This window comes from Zootoca vivipara, chromosome 17 (genome assembly GCF_963506605.1).
Source record: "Zootoca vivipara chromosome 17, rZooViv1.1, whole genome shotgun sequence".
Lineage (NCBI taxonomy): Eukaryota > Metazoa > Chordata > Lepidosauria > Squamata > Lacertidae > Zootoca > Zootoca vivipara.
In genome coordinates this window covers 23,687,257-23,700,160 of record NC_083292.1, presented here as the reverse complement: position 1 = coordinate 23,700,160, position 12,904 = coordinate 23,687,257, and the positions used below count along the sequence as shown (strand labels likewise).

General features: G+C 49.1%; 2 protein-coding genes across 2 annotated transcripts in view; both read left to right on the top strand.

Moving 5' to 3' along the window:
* The window catches only part of MAP3K11 (mitogen-activated protein kinase kinase kinase 11), a 41,615-nt gene that overhangs the window by 24,788 nt on the left and 3,923 nt on the right, over positions 1 to 12,904 (top strand). The window contains exons 2-8 of the mRNA XM_035099353.2: positions 617 to 797; positions 3,631 to 3,779; positions 3,954 to 4,129; positions 6,685 to 6,925; positions 8,254 to 8,367; positions 9,793 to 9,919; positions 11,244 to 11,329. Of these exons, the coding sequence (XP_034955244.2) occupies positions 617 to 797; positions 3,631 to 3,779; positions 3,954 to 4,129; positions 6,685 to 6,925; positions 8,254 to 8,367; positions 9,793 to 9,919; positions 11,244 to 11,329 (1,074 nt within the window). The remainder of the gene's footprint in view (positions 1 to 616; positions 798 to 3,630; positions 3,780 to 3,953; positions 4,130 to 6,684; positions 6,926 to 8,253; positions 8,368 to 9,792; positions 9,920 to 11,243; positions 11,330 to 12,904) is intronic.
* On the top strand, positions 5,911 to 6,531 carry LOC118076523 (large ribosomal subunit protein eL21-like). Its single transcript, XM_035099354.2, is given in 2 exon segments — positions 5,911 to 6,191; positions 6,193 to 6,531. Coding segments are annotated over 2 exon segments (483 nt in total). The 5' UTR covers positions 5,911 to 5,978; the 3' UTR covers positions 6,463 to 6,531.

Here is a 12,904-nt window from a genome sequence, read left to right as displayed (position 1 = left end):
ATTTACCCCTCCCCCAATATTTATTAAGATAATGTGCTAAAACCCAAATAGCCTTAAAAAATAAAAGTGTACCCTTAACTTTCCATCCCACCAATGTTGGGTCCATGTCCTATCTCAGCATTAAGACAAATTCCTATGGCCTAAGACATGGGAGACCAGGGTTTAACACAGCCATGAAGCTCAGCAGGTGACTTTGGGCCAGTCACTATCACCCGTCCTGGCCCGCCTCATAGGGTTGTTGTGAGAGTATAAGCTTGAGAGGGGAAGAAGTCCATATGTCACCTTGAATTCTTTGGAGAAAAAAAGGTGGCGCCACACAAAATTATTATCATGATGGGGCAATGGTAGATGTCCGTGTTAACTGGAGAAAAAGTATTTCATTATACTTGTGACAAAGGCACTCTGAGCATATGAAGGGTGTCTTATACTCACTCCCGATTAACCCCTCAGGTGTACATGGGGAATTTTAAGGAAAGGCTTCCAGGTTATGAGCAACGAGGGCCAGGGAAGTTTTGGCCCGGTTAGGCCTCTCTGATGTGTCTTCCTGGATGGAGGCCTCCAACCTCCTTCACTGGCTTCCCTCAGAATCCCATGTCTGTTTCTTCTCTCCCCTCAGTCCTGCTGGCGGAATATGCGGACGATGGAGATGTGAGTGGGAAGACGCTGAAGATCACCGATTTTGGGCTGGCCCGCGAGTGGCACAAGACGACCAAAATGAGCGCGGCCGGCACCTACGCCTGGATGGCACCGGAGGTCATCAAAAGCTCCACCTTCTCCCGGGGCAGCGATGTCTGGAGGTGAGAGGGTGGGGTGGGCCCCGTCTAAGGTTGGGTCTTGGCCTTGGAACCCAAATGTGCAGGGAAAAGCAAGGACCCGTTTTGCCCTGGTACACCTCCCTTGCCAAAGCAGAACACCCTGTTTTGAAAACCGTGTCAGAGTCCCAGTTTACTAACACGCTCTTCACATTCTCGCTCAAAGTGTTAAAATTCCAAGGGTCCATGGAAGTCCACGGCAGGTAAAGGAAGCAAAATTCTGCATGTGTGTAAGAAAAGAGTCTCCCCTCTTACACACACACACACACACACACACACACACACCTTTCAGGCGTGGTTTGGAGCTTCGAAAGGGAAGCAGCTCAGACTGAGGGTTCGTCTGGGAGCTGGAGGTTCCAGCCCTTTCTGGCTCTCAGCCACGTCCTGATCCAGGCAGGTGCTGACATGCACTTCCCCCTCCTCACATGCAGCTAGCCAGGCACTTTGACAGCAACTCTGAAGCTGCTGACTGCCTTGCCATCTCCCGTGGCCCTGAGCGAGACTGGAGGGTCTGAGAGTCAGCCAGTTGGTGCGGGGATCCCTATCAGGTCCTCACGGTAATTGGTAATGTGGATATCTGCTGTGGGGCCGGATCTGCTCCCCTTGTTCCTCCGCCAAGAACACTCCAGGTCCAGGTTTGGGCAACGCTGAGGCCAGGCAGTGTACGTTTGTGTAAGATAGAGGCAGGCAGAAACAGGCCTCCTTCGCACCATACATTTAAAGCGCTCTGATGCCACTTTTAAATAGTTTTGTTTCCCCCCCCCCAAAGAATCCTGGGAAAGTGGGAAGGGTGGCGAGCGTTGTTAGGAGACCTCTGTTCCAGAGCTACACTTCTCATAGCGGTTTACCAATCAATTCCTCTTCGTGGGGAACTCTGGGAAACTGTAGCTCAAGGAAGGGGATAGGTAGGGGCCTCCGAACAACTCTCAGCTCCCAGGATTCTTCGAGAAAAGCCATGACTGTTTAAACTGGTATCCCAGTGCTTTAAATGTATGTTGTGAATGTGACCACAGAGGGCATACACAGGACAGGACGTTGGGTAACAAGTGACTGAAACCATTTTTCATTGCCCATCATGGGTGTGGTGCAAAAAACCCCTTGTGAGCTTGCAGCTCGAAGTCTCGATCGCAAGCATCCGTCTCAAGTAAGCGTAAAGAGATGGGCTTCACTTTCCAGGTACATGTTTGCTTGCCGTTTAGCCCTGCTAATTAACTGAGGGGAAAGACCCCCAGGTGGCTTACAAATATCAATAACTAGCTGTACCCGACCACGCGTTGGCTGTGGCTTAGTCAGGGTCCCAGTTTCCCAGGAGAGGCTCATGACACCCCTCTCTCTGTTGCCCCTGGCGCGTGACATCATCTTCCCCCCATGTTACGTCACCCTCCACCCCGACCCCTCTCTCCCCCTCGCATATTGTATGCACATTTTGGGGAGGGCCTGGGCGGTTCCCCCGGCGGATCCCGGTGGGCGAGGGGGCAGGCGGTCCAGGTGCAGTCTCTTATCGAAGGTGGACATGTCGAGGGCGGGGGGGGGAGAGGAGAGGCAGCGGCGGCGAAGGGACAGGATCCGGCCCCCACTCTCCCAGAAGGAGCCGCCGGCCACCCACTCCCAGTACCCTTTGCGCGCTCCCAGTACCCTTTGCGCGCTCGCACCTTGCACCCCAAGGTGTCCTGGGAGTAAAAAATTTACTATAGCGTGTGTTGCTTTGACGTCCAATAGATGGCACTGTTCTTCCAAAAACCCATATTTTTACCTGTCACAGGTGTGACATCTATATAATCTAATTATATGCAAACACTCCTGTATTTGATTGGAACGTTGTGTCAAAATTTCAAAGCAATCGGTCAAGAACTTTGGAGATTTTTGATTTTGTACAAACGGACATTTACATTTTTATTTATATAGATAAAAGAGTCTCTGCCCTCAGGCTTACAAGCTAAATTGTTGTTGTTTTATTATTTGTACCCCACCCATCTGACTGGGTTGCCCCAGCCACTCTGGGCAGTTTCCAACAAATATAAAAGCATAATAAAACATCAAACATTAAAAACTCCCCTAAGAAACATTGCACAAAAGGAAAATAGATTAGGAAAAAGACATTCGGCACTAGTTCTTGGAGTTCTAGTATAGACCAGCTGGAATAGATTAACTGGAAGGGGACAGAGTGGAACCCTGTATGTCTGGATAAGATTCAAGAGGAGGGACTTTATAATTCCCACCCCCACCCCTGCAAAGACCAGGAGAGGAGGGAAGCCTAGAGCTCCACTGTTTGGCCTGTTTTGAGAGGGCAGCAGAATATCACACTGCAAACGGGGATTCCGGGTGGCTCAACAGCACCCTAGAATTTAGCCTGCTCTCCCTTGTCGTTTCCGAGCACAGTTCAAAGTGTTGGTGCTGACCTTTAAAGCCCTAAATGGCCTCGGTCCAGTATACCTGAAGGAGCGTCTCCACCCCCCATCGTTTTGCCCGGACACTGAGGTCCAGCATCGCGGGCCTTCTGGCGGTTCCCTCGTTGCGAGAAGCCAAGTTGCAGGGAACTAGGCAGAGGGCCTTCTCGGTAGTGGCGCCCGCCCTGTGGAATGCCCTCCCATCAGATGTCAAAGAGAAAAACATCTACCAGATTTTTAGAAGACATCTGAAGGCAGCCCTGTTTAGGGAGGCTTTTAATCTTTAATCGATTATTTTATTTTTCTGTTGGAAGCCGCCCAGAGTGGCTGGGGAAACCCCAGGCGGGGTATAAATAATAAATTATTATTATTATTATTATTATTATTATTATTATTATTATTAATTATTATTATTATCCTTTTCCCTCCAGCTATGGGGTACTCCTTTGGGAGCTTCTCACTGGCGAAGTTCCGTACCGGGGCATCGATGGCCTTGCCGTGGCCTATGGGGTCGCTGTGAACAAGCTGACACTTCCTATCCCATCCACTTGCCCAGAACCCTTTGCACGTCTCATGGCAGGTAAGCAGGAAGCAGTAAAGGAGGCGGGACTTAGGGATTCCACCGCGAGGTGGGATGCCCTGCAAAGAAGGTGGGAAAGGGTTGTACCCAGGGAGGCTACCCATTTCTGGCGCCGGTTTGAGCAGTGTGTGCATTCTGTCTCCCTCCCTCCCGCTTCCCTGTTGGTCCCGTCAGAGTGCTGGGAGCAGGACCCCCACCGGCGCCCCACTTTTGCATCCATCCTGTCCCAACTGACGGTGCTGGAGACCCAAGTCCTCCATGATATGCCCCAGGAGTCCTTCCACTCCATGCAAGACGATTGGAAAGTCGAGATCCAGGACATGTTTGATGAGCTCCGTGCCAAGGAAAAGGTGAGGGAGAGACGAGAGGAGCTGGAACGTTCATTCGGGGCAGGGTTCGGGCCTAGAATCTCGCCGTTGTACCAGAACGCAACATTTTTGAAGGCAGCCTTTGCCAACCTGGCGCCCTCCAGATGTCTGGGACTACAATTCCCATCAGCCCAATGGGAGCTGTCGTCCAAAACATCCAGAGGGCACCAGGTTGGCAAAGACTGCCTGGAGGTATCAGTCAATCCCCCACTCCTTTTATTATACGGTCACAGGCCTGTTAAAACAGAACAAAAAGAGAATAAAAACATGATAATTGAAACGTTCGCTTATTTAAAACACAAAGGGTATAGCATACATATTTAAAATACCAATATGATGCAAGGATAATTCATCTTCTCCCAGAATGAGGGCACAGGATTCCACCCTGAAACTGGGACCTTGCACATGTCCCCGTATTACTGACTGATAGCGCTTCTGAAAAAAACATAAAGTGTAATTAATGAGTATGAATGGGCTTTCTTTTTAGCTGGGAGGGAGGGTTGGTGACTGCCATTTATTTCCCAGAAAGCCACAGTACGGCGCCACAGCTGGGGCATTCTGGGACGATAAAATGTTGACGTCCAGGAGGCGGCAGCAGAAGACAAAGAAAGGTGAGGGTGGAGACAAAAACAAATGTGGGTAATTAAACCAGGGGTGGGGAACTTTGGCCCTTCATATATTACATTACTGTAACTCCCATTATCACTGGCCATTGGCCATCGTTGCTGGGGCTCATGGGAGTTGTGGTTCAGCAACGTCCGGAGGGCGAAAGGCTCCACATCCCTGAATTAAAGGAAGGCGAATTTACTCTCTGAATTGCAAGTCAAGTGAGGGGTTTACTAATGAAAATGGGTGGGAAAACAATTTCTGTGCACCCCTTCACCCAGGTCAGTGGAAGGGCCCATATGCTGGCTGGGACTGATGGGAGTTGGAGTCCTGGGGAAGGGCCGTACCTCAGTGGCCGAGCACCTGCTTTTGCACACAAAAGGTCCCATTGGCCATGCTTGTCGAGGCTGCTGGCAGTTGTAGTTCAGCAACATCTGGAAGGCCAAAAGTTCCCCATACCTGATCTACACGAACCAATGTTCTGACTTAGTACAGTCATACCTCGGGTTGTGAACGCTACGGGTTGTCTGTTTTCCACAGCTGTCAAGTTCTCCCTTTTTAAAAGGTAAATTCCCTTAGGCTGAATAGACTTCCACGCGAGAAAAGGGGAAACTTGACAGCTATGGTGTTTTCGGGTTGTGCTCTGCGCCGAACCTGGAACAGGTTACTTCTGGGTTTCGGTGCTCGTGCATGCGCAGAAGTGCCGAATTGTGTCGTGCGCGTGCGCAGACGTGGCGCCGCGGGTTGTGAACGTGCTTTCCGCACGGATCACATTCGCAACCCGAGGTATGACTGTATAAGGCAGGCATCCCCAAACTTCGGCCCTCCAGATGTTTTGGACTACAATTCCCATCTTCCCCGACCACTGGTCGTGTTAGCTAGGGATCATGGGAGTTGTAGGCCAAAACATCTGGAGGGCCGCAGTTTGGGGATGCCTGGTATAAGGCCATGTTCACACCATACATTCAATGTACTATGGCACGACTTTAGACAGTCCGGGCTTCCCGCAAAGAATCCTGGGAGCTGTAGTCTGTAAAGGGTGCTGAGAGTTCCCTGTGGAGAGGGGTGGATTGCTAAACCACTCTGGGAACTGTAGCTCTGTGAAGGGAATAACTCTCAGCACACTCCACTACACTTCCCAGAATTCTTTGGGAGAAGCCATGATTGCTTAAAGCGCTTTTAAAGCTTTTTGGCCTCAGACGCCATCTTGCAGTAAACCGTCAAGATGACCAACACCAAGGGGAAGAGGAGGGGGACATGTTACATGTTCTCAAGACCCTTTCACAAACATGGTGTGGTCCCTCTCGCTACCTACATGCGCATCTATAAGAAGGGTGACATTGTTGACATAAAGGGCATGGGCACAATTCAGAAAGGCATGCCCCACAACTGTTACCATGGCAAGACAGGAAGGGTATACAACATTACCCAGCATGCTTGGGGGCATTATTGTGAACAAGAAAGTTAAGGGCAAGATTCTGGCTAAGAGAATTAATGTGCGAATTGAGCATATTAAGCACTCAAAGAGCAGAGACAGCTTCTTGCAGCGTGTGAAGGAAAATGAAAGAAAGAAAAAAGAAGGGAAGGAAAAGGGAATTTGGTTTGAACTAAAACGCCAGCCTGCTCCTCCAAGAGAAGCCCACTTTGTGAGAAACTATGGCAAGGAGCCAGAGCTACTGGAACCAATTCCATATGAGTTTATGGCATAGTGTATATGAACAAAATAAAAGACCATGTTGAGGACAAGAAAAATATAAAAAAATAAAGTGCTTTTAAAGGTATGGTGCGAATGTGGCCAAGGTCAGGTTCTGGCCCCGATACTTCTCATTGGAGAAAGGAAGCTCCGTCGCCCGCAGGTTTCCAACAGCCAAATACTCGCTCTCTTGCTCTGCCCAGATCCACACGCATACCTTTCCCCTCCTTCTTCGCAGGAACTGCTGAGCCGCGAGGAGGAGCTGAAACAGGCAGCCCTGAAGCAGAAGTCCCAGGAGGAGTTCCTGCGTCAGCGGGAGCACGAGCTGGCGCAGTGGGAGCTGGAAGTCTTTGAGCGGGAGCTGAGCCTCCTCATTCAGCAGATGAACCGGGAGCGCCCCTACGTCAAGAAGCGGAAGGGGACCTTCAAGAGGAACAAGCTGAAAGGAAGGGACAGTGAGCACATCAGCATGCCACTTGGTAGGGCCCACGGGGGGACCAGGCAGAGGGCAAGGGTTCCCGTCAAGGATGACTCTTGGTTGGAAGGGGTGTCTTGACAACAGGCCTTCTAGGAACATAGGGTTGTTGTAGTTGTGGTTTGTTTATTTATACCCTGACGGGACTCAAGGCAATTGTATCCAGTGCTAGTCCTACTTAGAGTAGACCCACTGAAGTTAATAGACACATCTAACGTATTACAGTGGTACCTCTACTTACGAATGTTTCTACTTACGAATGGAGCTCCGTCCGCCATCTTGGATGCGGTTTAAATAGGTTTTTTCTACTTACGAATTTTTAGATAGGGTTGCTTCAACTTACGAATTTTTTTCTCCCAACGCATTCCTATGGGATTCGACTTACACTTTTTTTCTACTTACGAATGTGCGTTTGGAACGCATTAAATTCGTAAGTAGAGATGCCACTGTAATTTCAACCAGGGTGGACTTGATTTAAATTAAATCATTTTAAATCACTAGTCAGCAAGAGTTGGTTTAAATAACGATTTAAATCACTAGTCAGTAAGACTTTGTTTTGAATCACTTTTTTTAATAGAAGGATTCATTCTTGTTGTTATCATCTTAATATTTACAACCAGGTGAAGGTTTCGTTTTTTGGAATAATAATAATTTGCAGAGTGGTTTTTACAGTTATATCAAAAATTACTGATTTGGTTATACATAGACAGATAATTATGAAATTATCATGAGGTTTAAGAAGTTAACTGTTTATATTTGGACAAGTTTTCTGCTGTACTTTATTGGAAGGAGAAAGATAATAATAATTTCCTTAATAACAATTTAAACCATTTATTTAACTAAAATCTACTCACAGTTAAAAAGAGGCAGTGATCTACCCCATTTTGGGGGGTGCAGGTTGTTGAGCTTTTTTTAGGGAGGAAAGCTGTTTTTAGGGGTTCAGGTCAAAGTTGTTGAGCTTTTTTAGGGCAGTCAAAAGTTGTTGAGTTTCTTTGAGGGGAGCCAGTGATCTACCAGTGATCTACCACAGACGTTCAGTGATCTACTGGTAGATCACAATCTACCTGTTGGACATGCCTGAACTAAAACAATAACATTATAGCATATGTATCCATGTTTGTTAACTGATGTTGTTAAACAATTTTCAAACAAAAACACCTGTTGCCAGTCCTAAGTTCAGTGATGGGGATGAAGAACCATGAGCCCAAACTTTGGAACATTGACAGAGCCTCGACTTCTGAGATGGCCTTTTCTAAATTAAACTCATTTTAAACTGTGCATTGTTACAGATGGTGCTACTGGGTAATTCATGCCCCCCCCTCCTTATTTCAGATTTTAAGCATCGCATTACAGTAATGGCTTCTCCTGGATTGGACAAAAGGAAGGACTGCCTGGAGGTGGGGGCAGGTGGCTCCCCTCCCTTCCAACGACTCCGAGCTATCCGATGTAAGTAACATTTATCGGGGGGGGGGGAGGTGTAGAAGTGGAGCAAATGGAATCAGGTGTGTTCAGATTTCCTCTATAACCCCAACCAAATCCTGGCTGATTGCGGGTGAAATGACATCAAGGTCTGCTTCTTATCAGGTGAGGCATAAAGGGGCTGCCAAAATGATCAAGAGATTGGAGCAACTCCCTTATAAGGAAAGGTTACAACATCTGGGGCTTTTAAGTTACGAGAAAAGGCAAGTACCGTGTTTCTCCGAAAATAAGACACCATCTTATATTTATTTTTCCTCAAAAAACCCCACTATGGCTTATTTTCAGGGGATGTCTTATTTCCCCCCCCTCCTCCTCCTCCTGCTGCGGCTGGCACTGCTGATGTGCCTATCACTATGTCTTATTTTCAGGGTATGGCTTATATTACTTGAATGCTTAAAAATCCTGCTACGGCTTATTTTATGGCTACGTCTTATTTTCGGAGAAACAGGGTAAGGGGGCGTCAAGACACGTTAGCGGGTGTATAAAATTATGTGAGGTGTAAAGAAAGTGGCTACAAATATGTTTTTTTCTCCCTTATTATAACTAACATTCGGGAGCATCAAATGAAAATTGAACGTTGGAAAATTCAGGACAAACCAAAGGAAGTATTCCACACAGTGCGTAGTTAAACCCTGGAACTCACTGCTGCAGGAAGCAGTGAGCGTCGGCTGCTTGGATGTCTTTAAAGAGGGATTAGACAAATTCAGGGAGGATGAGGCCATCAGTGGCTGCTAGGAACAAGGGCTATGTGCTACCTACAGGATAATCAGTCCTCTGAACACCACCGGCTGGTAATTGCAGGTGGGGAAGTGTGCTGTGGCTCTCAGATCCTCCTTGTGGGCTTCCAAAGGGCATCAGTTTGGTCACTGAGCAAGCAGAATGCCAAATGGGCCTTTGGTCTGATCCAGCAAGGCTCTTGTGATATTCTTCTTAGGGAACAGCTGAGCCTGGTACCTGGATTTTGTGCAAGCCAATAAACTGAATCTTAGCCATGACACAACAATTCTGTTTCAGAGAGGTGGCATATGACCAGTTCTGGATGGAGCTGCAATCCCCTGAGCGAGTGGCTTTCCCCCGAGGGAACTCTGGGAGTTGTAGTTCTTTAGTTTTGCAGGGCAGGCTCCAAATTCTAACTGTTCCTAAGAGGAGGAAGCAATTATGGTTTAAACCAGTTAAGGTTTGTGTGCAAAAGTGCCATTTAATACATGTACCCCTTTCTTTTTTATTTTATATTCTTTATTGAAAAATTTAAAAAATGGCGTCCACGGAGTAAGATAAGACACAAAAAAGAAGAAACAAGAAATAGTAGCTATGTAGAAAACAGAACAACAACAAAAAAGGATAGAGTGGGAAAAGTTGTTTCTCTTTGCCCTCCCACCCCACCCTTTGCAGTGGAGCCAAGTGAAAATGATCGAAACTGGGGTCGCCAGTCGCCGCGTCGAGGGGACGAGATTTGCAATGGCCGCACAAAGAGCTCCAGTTCCCCCAAACCATGTGAGAGCAGTACGCAGAATGGCAGGTAGGGGGCAGCCTTTCCTTCCTCCCCCTATTCCCTTGCTTGCTTGCCCTGCCTGGCCAATTTTAGAGAATGGGGATGCCTGGGTTAAAAGAAAAGACTGCAACTCAGGGGCAGAGCACCTGTTTGGCAGGCAGAAGGCCCCGGGTTCAACCCCCCAGCCTCTCCAGTTAGAAGGATCTAGTTGCAGGTGATGGTGAAGACCCTTCTCTGCCAAGACCCTGGAGAGCGGCTGCCCGTCAAAGCAGACAATGCTGGCCTAGATGGACGAACAGGCCGACTCAGCATGAGGCAGCATCATAGGTCTTAATGACGGGAGCAGGCTGTACTGTCACGGACCGGCTGGGTGCAGAGGAGCGGTGGGAGGCACCAGCTGGGGGAACCCCCAGGGGAAGAAGGGGATTGGTGGTGGGAGGACAATGAATGGTCAGAGGGAGAAGAGGGAGCAGATGGGAGGAGGAGGAGGTGTCGGAAGCAGAAGAGGCAACAGGGTTTAGTGAGCAGGAAGAGGCTGTGGCAGAGAACAGCCCAAAATTGGAGGCAGAAGCAGAGTGGGGTCAAGAGGCAGCAATGAGGCCGGCTGCTGAAGAATCCAGGGAGTCTCCCCCTCCTGCTGTGACCTCCCCCCCGGTCTCCCCAAACACAAGAGAGGAATATTGAGGGCACAGCAAAGACATGCAAGGCAAAGGAGCCTCAAGTTCAGGGGTCCCCAGACTTACCGCGCAGTGGGCCGGTGCCCGCCGCGCCGACCGCGCGGCGGGCCGGAGGGCGGGGGAGTGCGCGCCCGTGCGCATGCGCACACGCACACGGGCGGGGAAAAATCGCCGAAAATCGCTTGTGCGCATGCGTATGGGCCTCCCCCGACCCGGAAGTGCATCGGAAATGACCTCTTCTGGGTCGGGAGAGGCCCATACGCATGCGCACAAAGGATTTTCGGCGATTTTTTGCCGATTTTTAAGATCGTCGCCGCGCCGCGCGCCGTAAGAGCGGGCGGCGGCAGCGGGCGGCGGGGGTCGTCGCGGGCCGGATTGGGAGGCCGATTGGGCCGCATCCGGCCCGGGGGCCGTAGTTTGGGGACCCTGCTCAAGTTGTTTGGGGAGCGGGGAGAGTCTTTGAGAGAGGTAGGAAGGCAGGGACCTTCACTCCTTGCCTCATAGAAGCAAGACTTATTGCAAAGGGTTACTGTGACCACTAGGCCTGTGCTGTTTTGATTTCTTTGACTGCAGAGTTAGTTTCACTGACGCCGGTGTTTTATATTGCTGACTTACTCCTGACACATACACATCCCCTGAACAGGTTGCAAACCCTTTCTTGTCCCCCCTCACAGGAGAAGGTCGCGCCTAGAAGAAACGACGTGGTACATGGAGCCAGAGGAGCTGCCCGTTCCTGAACAGACCCAGCCCAGCCCAAACGGTGAGCGCTTTTCAGGGTTTTTTGCCCTGTTCTGTCTCCTGAATTGTTTCCCCTGAGGAGCTGTAGCTCAGTAATAGAGCCTGTGCTTTATATCTGGAGTCGGGAACCTCTGGCCCAAGGGCCTTTTAGGGCCCACCAGGCCTTTCTCATTTGACCCATTTTGGCCAAGCATTGCCCAACTGCCCTACACCTCGGCATCATGTCTATGAAATGAGGCAGGAAAAGTTGCATCTGGGCCAAAGGGGAATCGCGGGTGCCGTCCTTCAGCCCCACCTACCTGTCAAAAGTGGCCTGCATACATGGGCAAAAGAGGCGCCCCATCGCTGCTTTACATGCATTTCCCGTTACCTGGCATGTTTATACTGCCCCTGGAATAAAATGAACACCTGGCACCTGGGAGTTTCCCCCTTTTCTTTGCTGAGCTAAATCTGACACAGAGGAGCTGCCCAAGATATAGTTTTCCCACAGCTGTTGCATGCCAGCAGGACTTTCCAAACGGTAGTCTGCTGAATCACCAGTGGTCCAAGAGCTTCATCCAGGTGGTCCAATGCCATACCTGATGGGAATTAGAGCTCTCTAAGGGCTAAACTGCAACTCCCAGGTTTCTTGGAGCTATGTGCTTTAAACGTAGAATGTGGAGATGACTTCAACAGTTCACAATCTGTGGTATTTACAAATTTTCTTACAAATTTTCTAAAGTTTTTATATATATATAATGGGGTACTTCTGCAAGACTTGAGGTGTGCCCAAACCTGTCGACACTTCCCTCTTCTATGTCAGGAGGTGTCAATTTGACTACATAAACCATGGGTAGGTAAACTAAGGCCCGGGGGCCAGATGCGGCCCAATCGCCTTCTCAATCCGGCCCACGGATGGTCCAGGAACCAGCATGTTTTTACATGAGTAGAATGTGTCCTTTTATTTAAAATGCATCTCTGGGTTATTTGTGGGGCCTGCCCTGCCTGGTGTTTTTACATGAATAGAATGTGTGCTTTTATTTAAAAGGCATCTCTGGTTTATTTGTGGGGCCTGCCTGGTGTTTTTACATGAATAGAATGTGTAATGCCAGCTACATGGTCTGAGGGATAGTGGACCAGCCCCCGGCTGAAAAAGGTTGCTGACCCCTGACATAAACCATGGGTAGGCAAACTAAGTCCCGGGGGCCAGATGCGGCTCAATCGCCTTCTCAATCCGGCCTGCGGACGATCCGGCAATCAGCATGTTTTTACATGAGTAGAATGTGTCCTTTTATTTAAAATGCATCTCTGGGTTATTTGTGGGGCATAGGAATTCATTCGTCGTTGTCGTCGTCGTCCCAATATATATATATATAGTCCGGCCCCCCACAAGGTCTGAGGGACAGTGGACAGGCCCCCTGCTGAAAAAGTTTGCAAACCCCTGACATAAGCAATAGCACTCACAACCTTAACAATAGATACAGAGGGAGTGGTGTCAGCATATGCCTGTGAGAAGGGCTGTAACTCAGTGGACGCACTCCAGCTTTGCATGCAGAAGGAAACAGGTTCTATCCTGGGCATTTCCAGGTCAGGATGGAATGTATGGACTGGCTGGAGG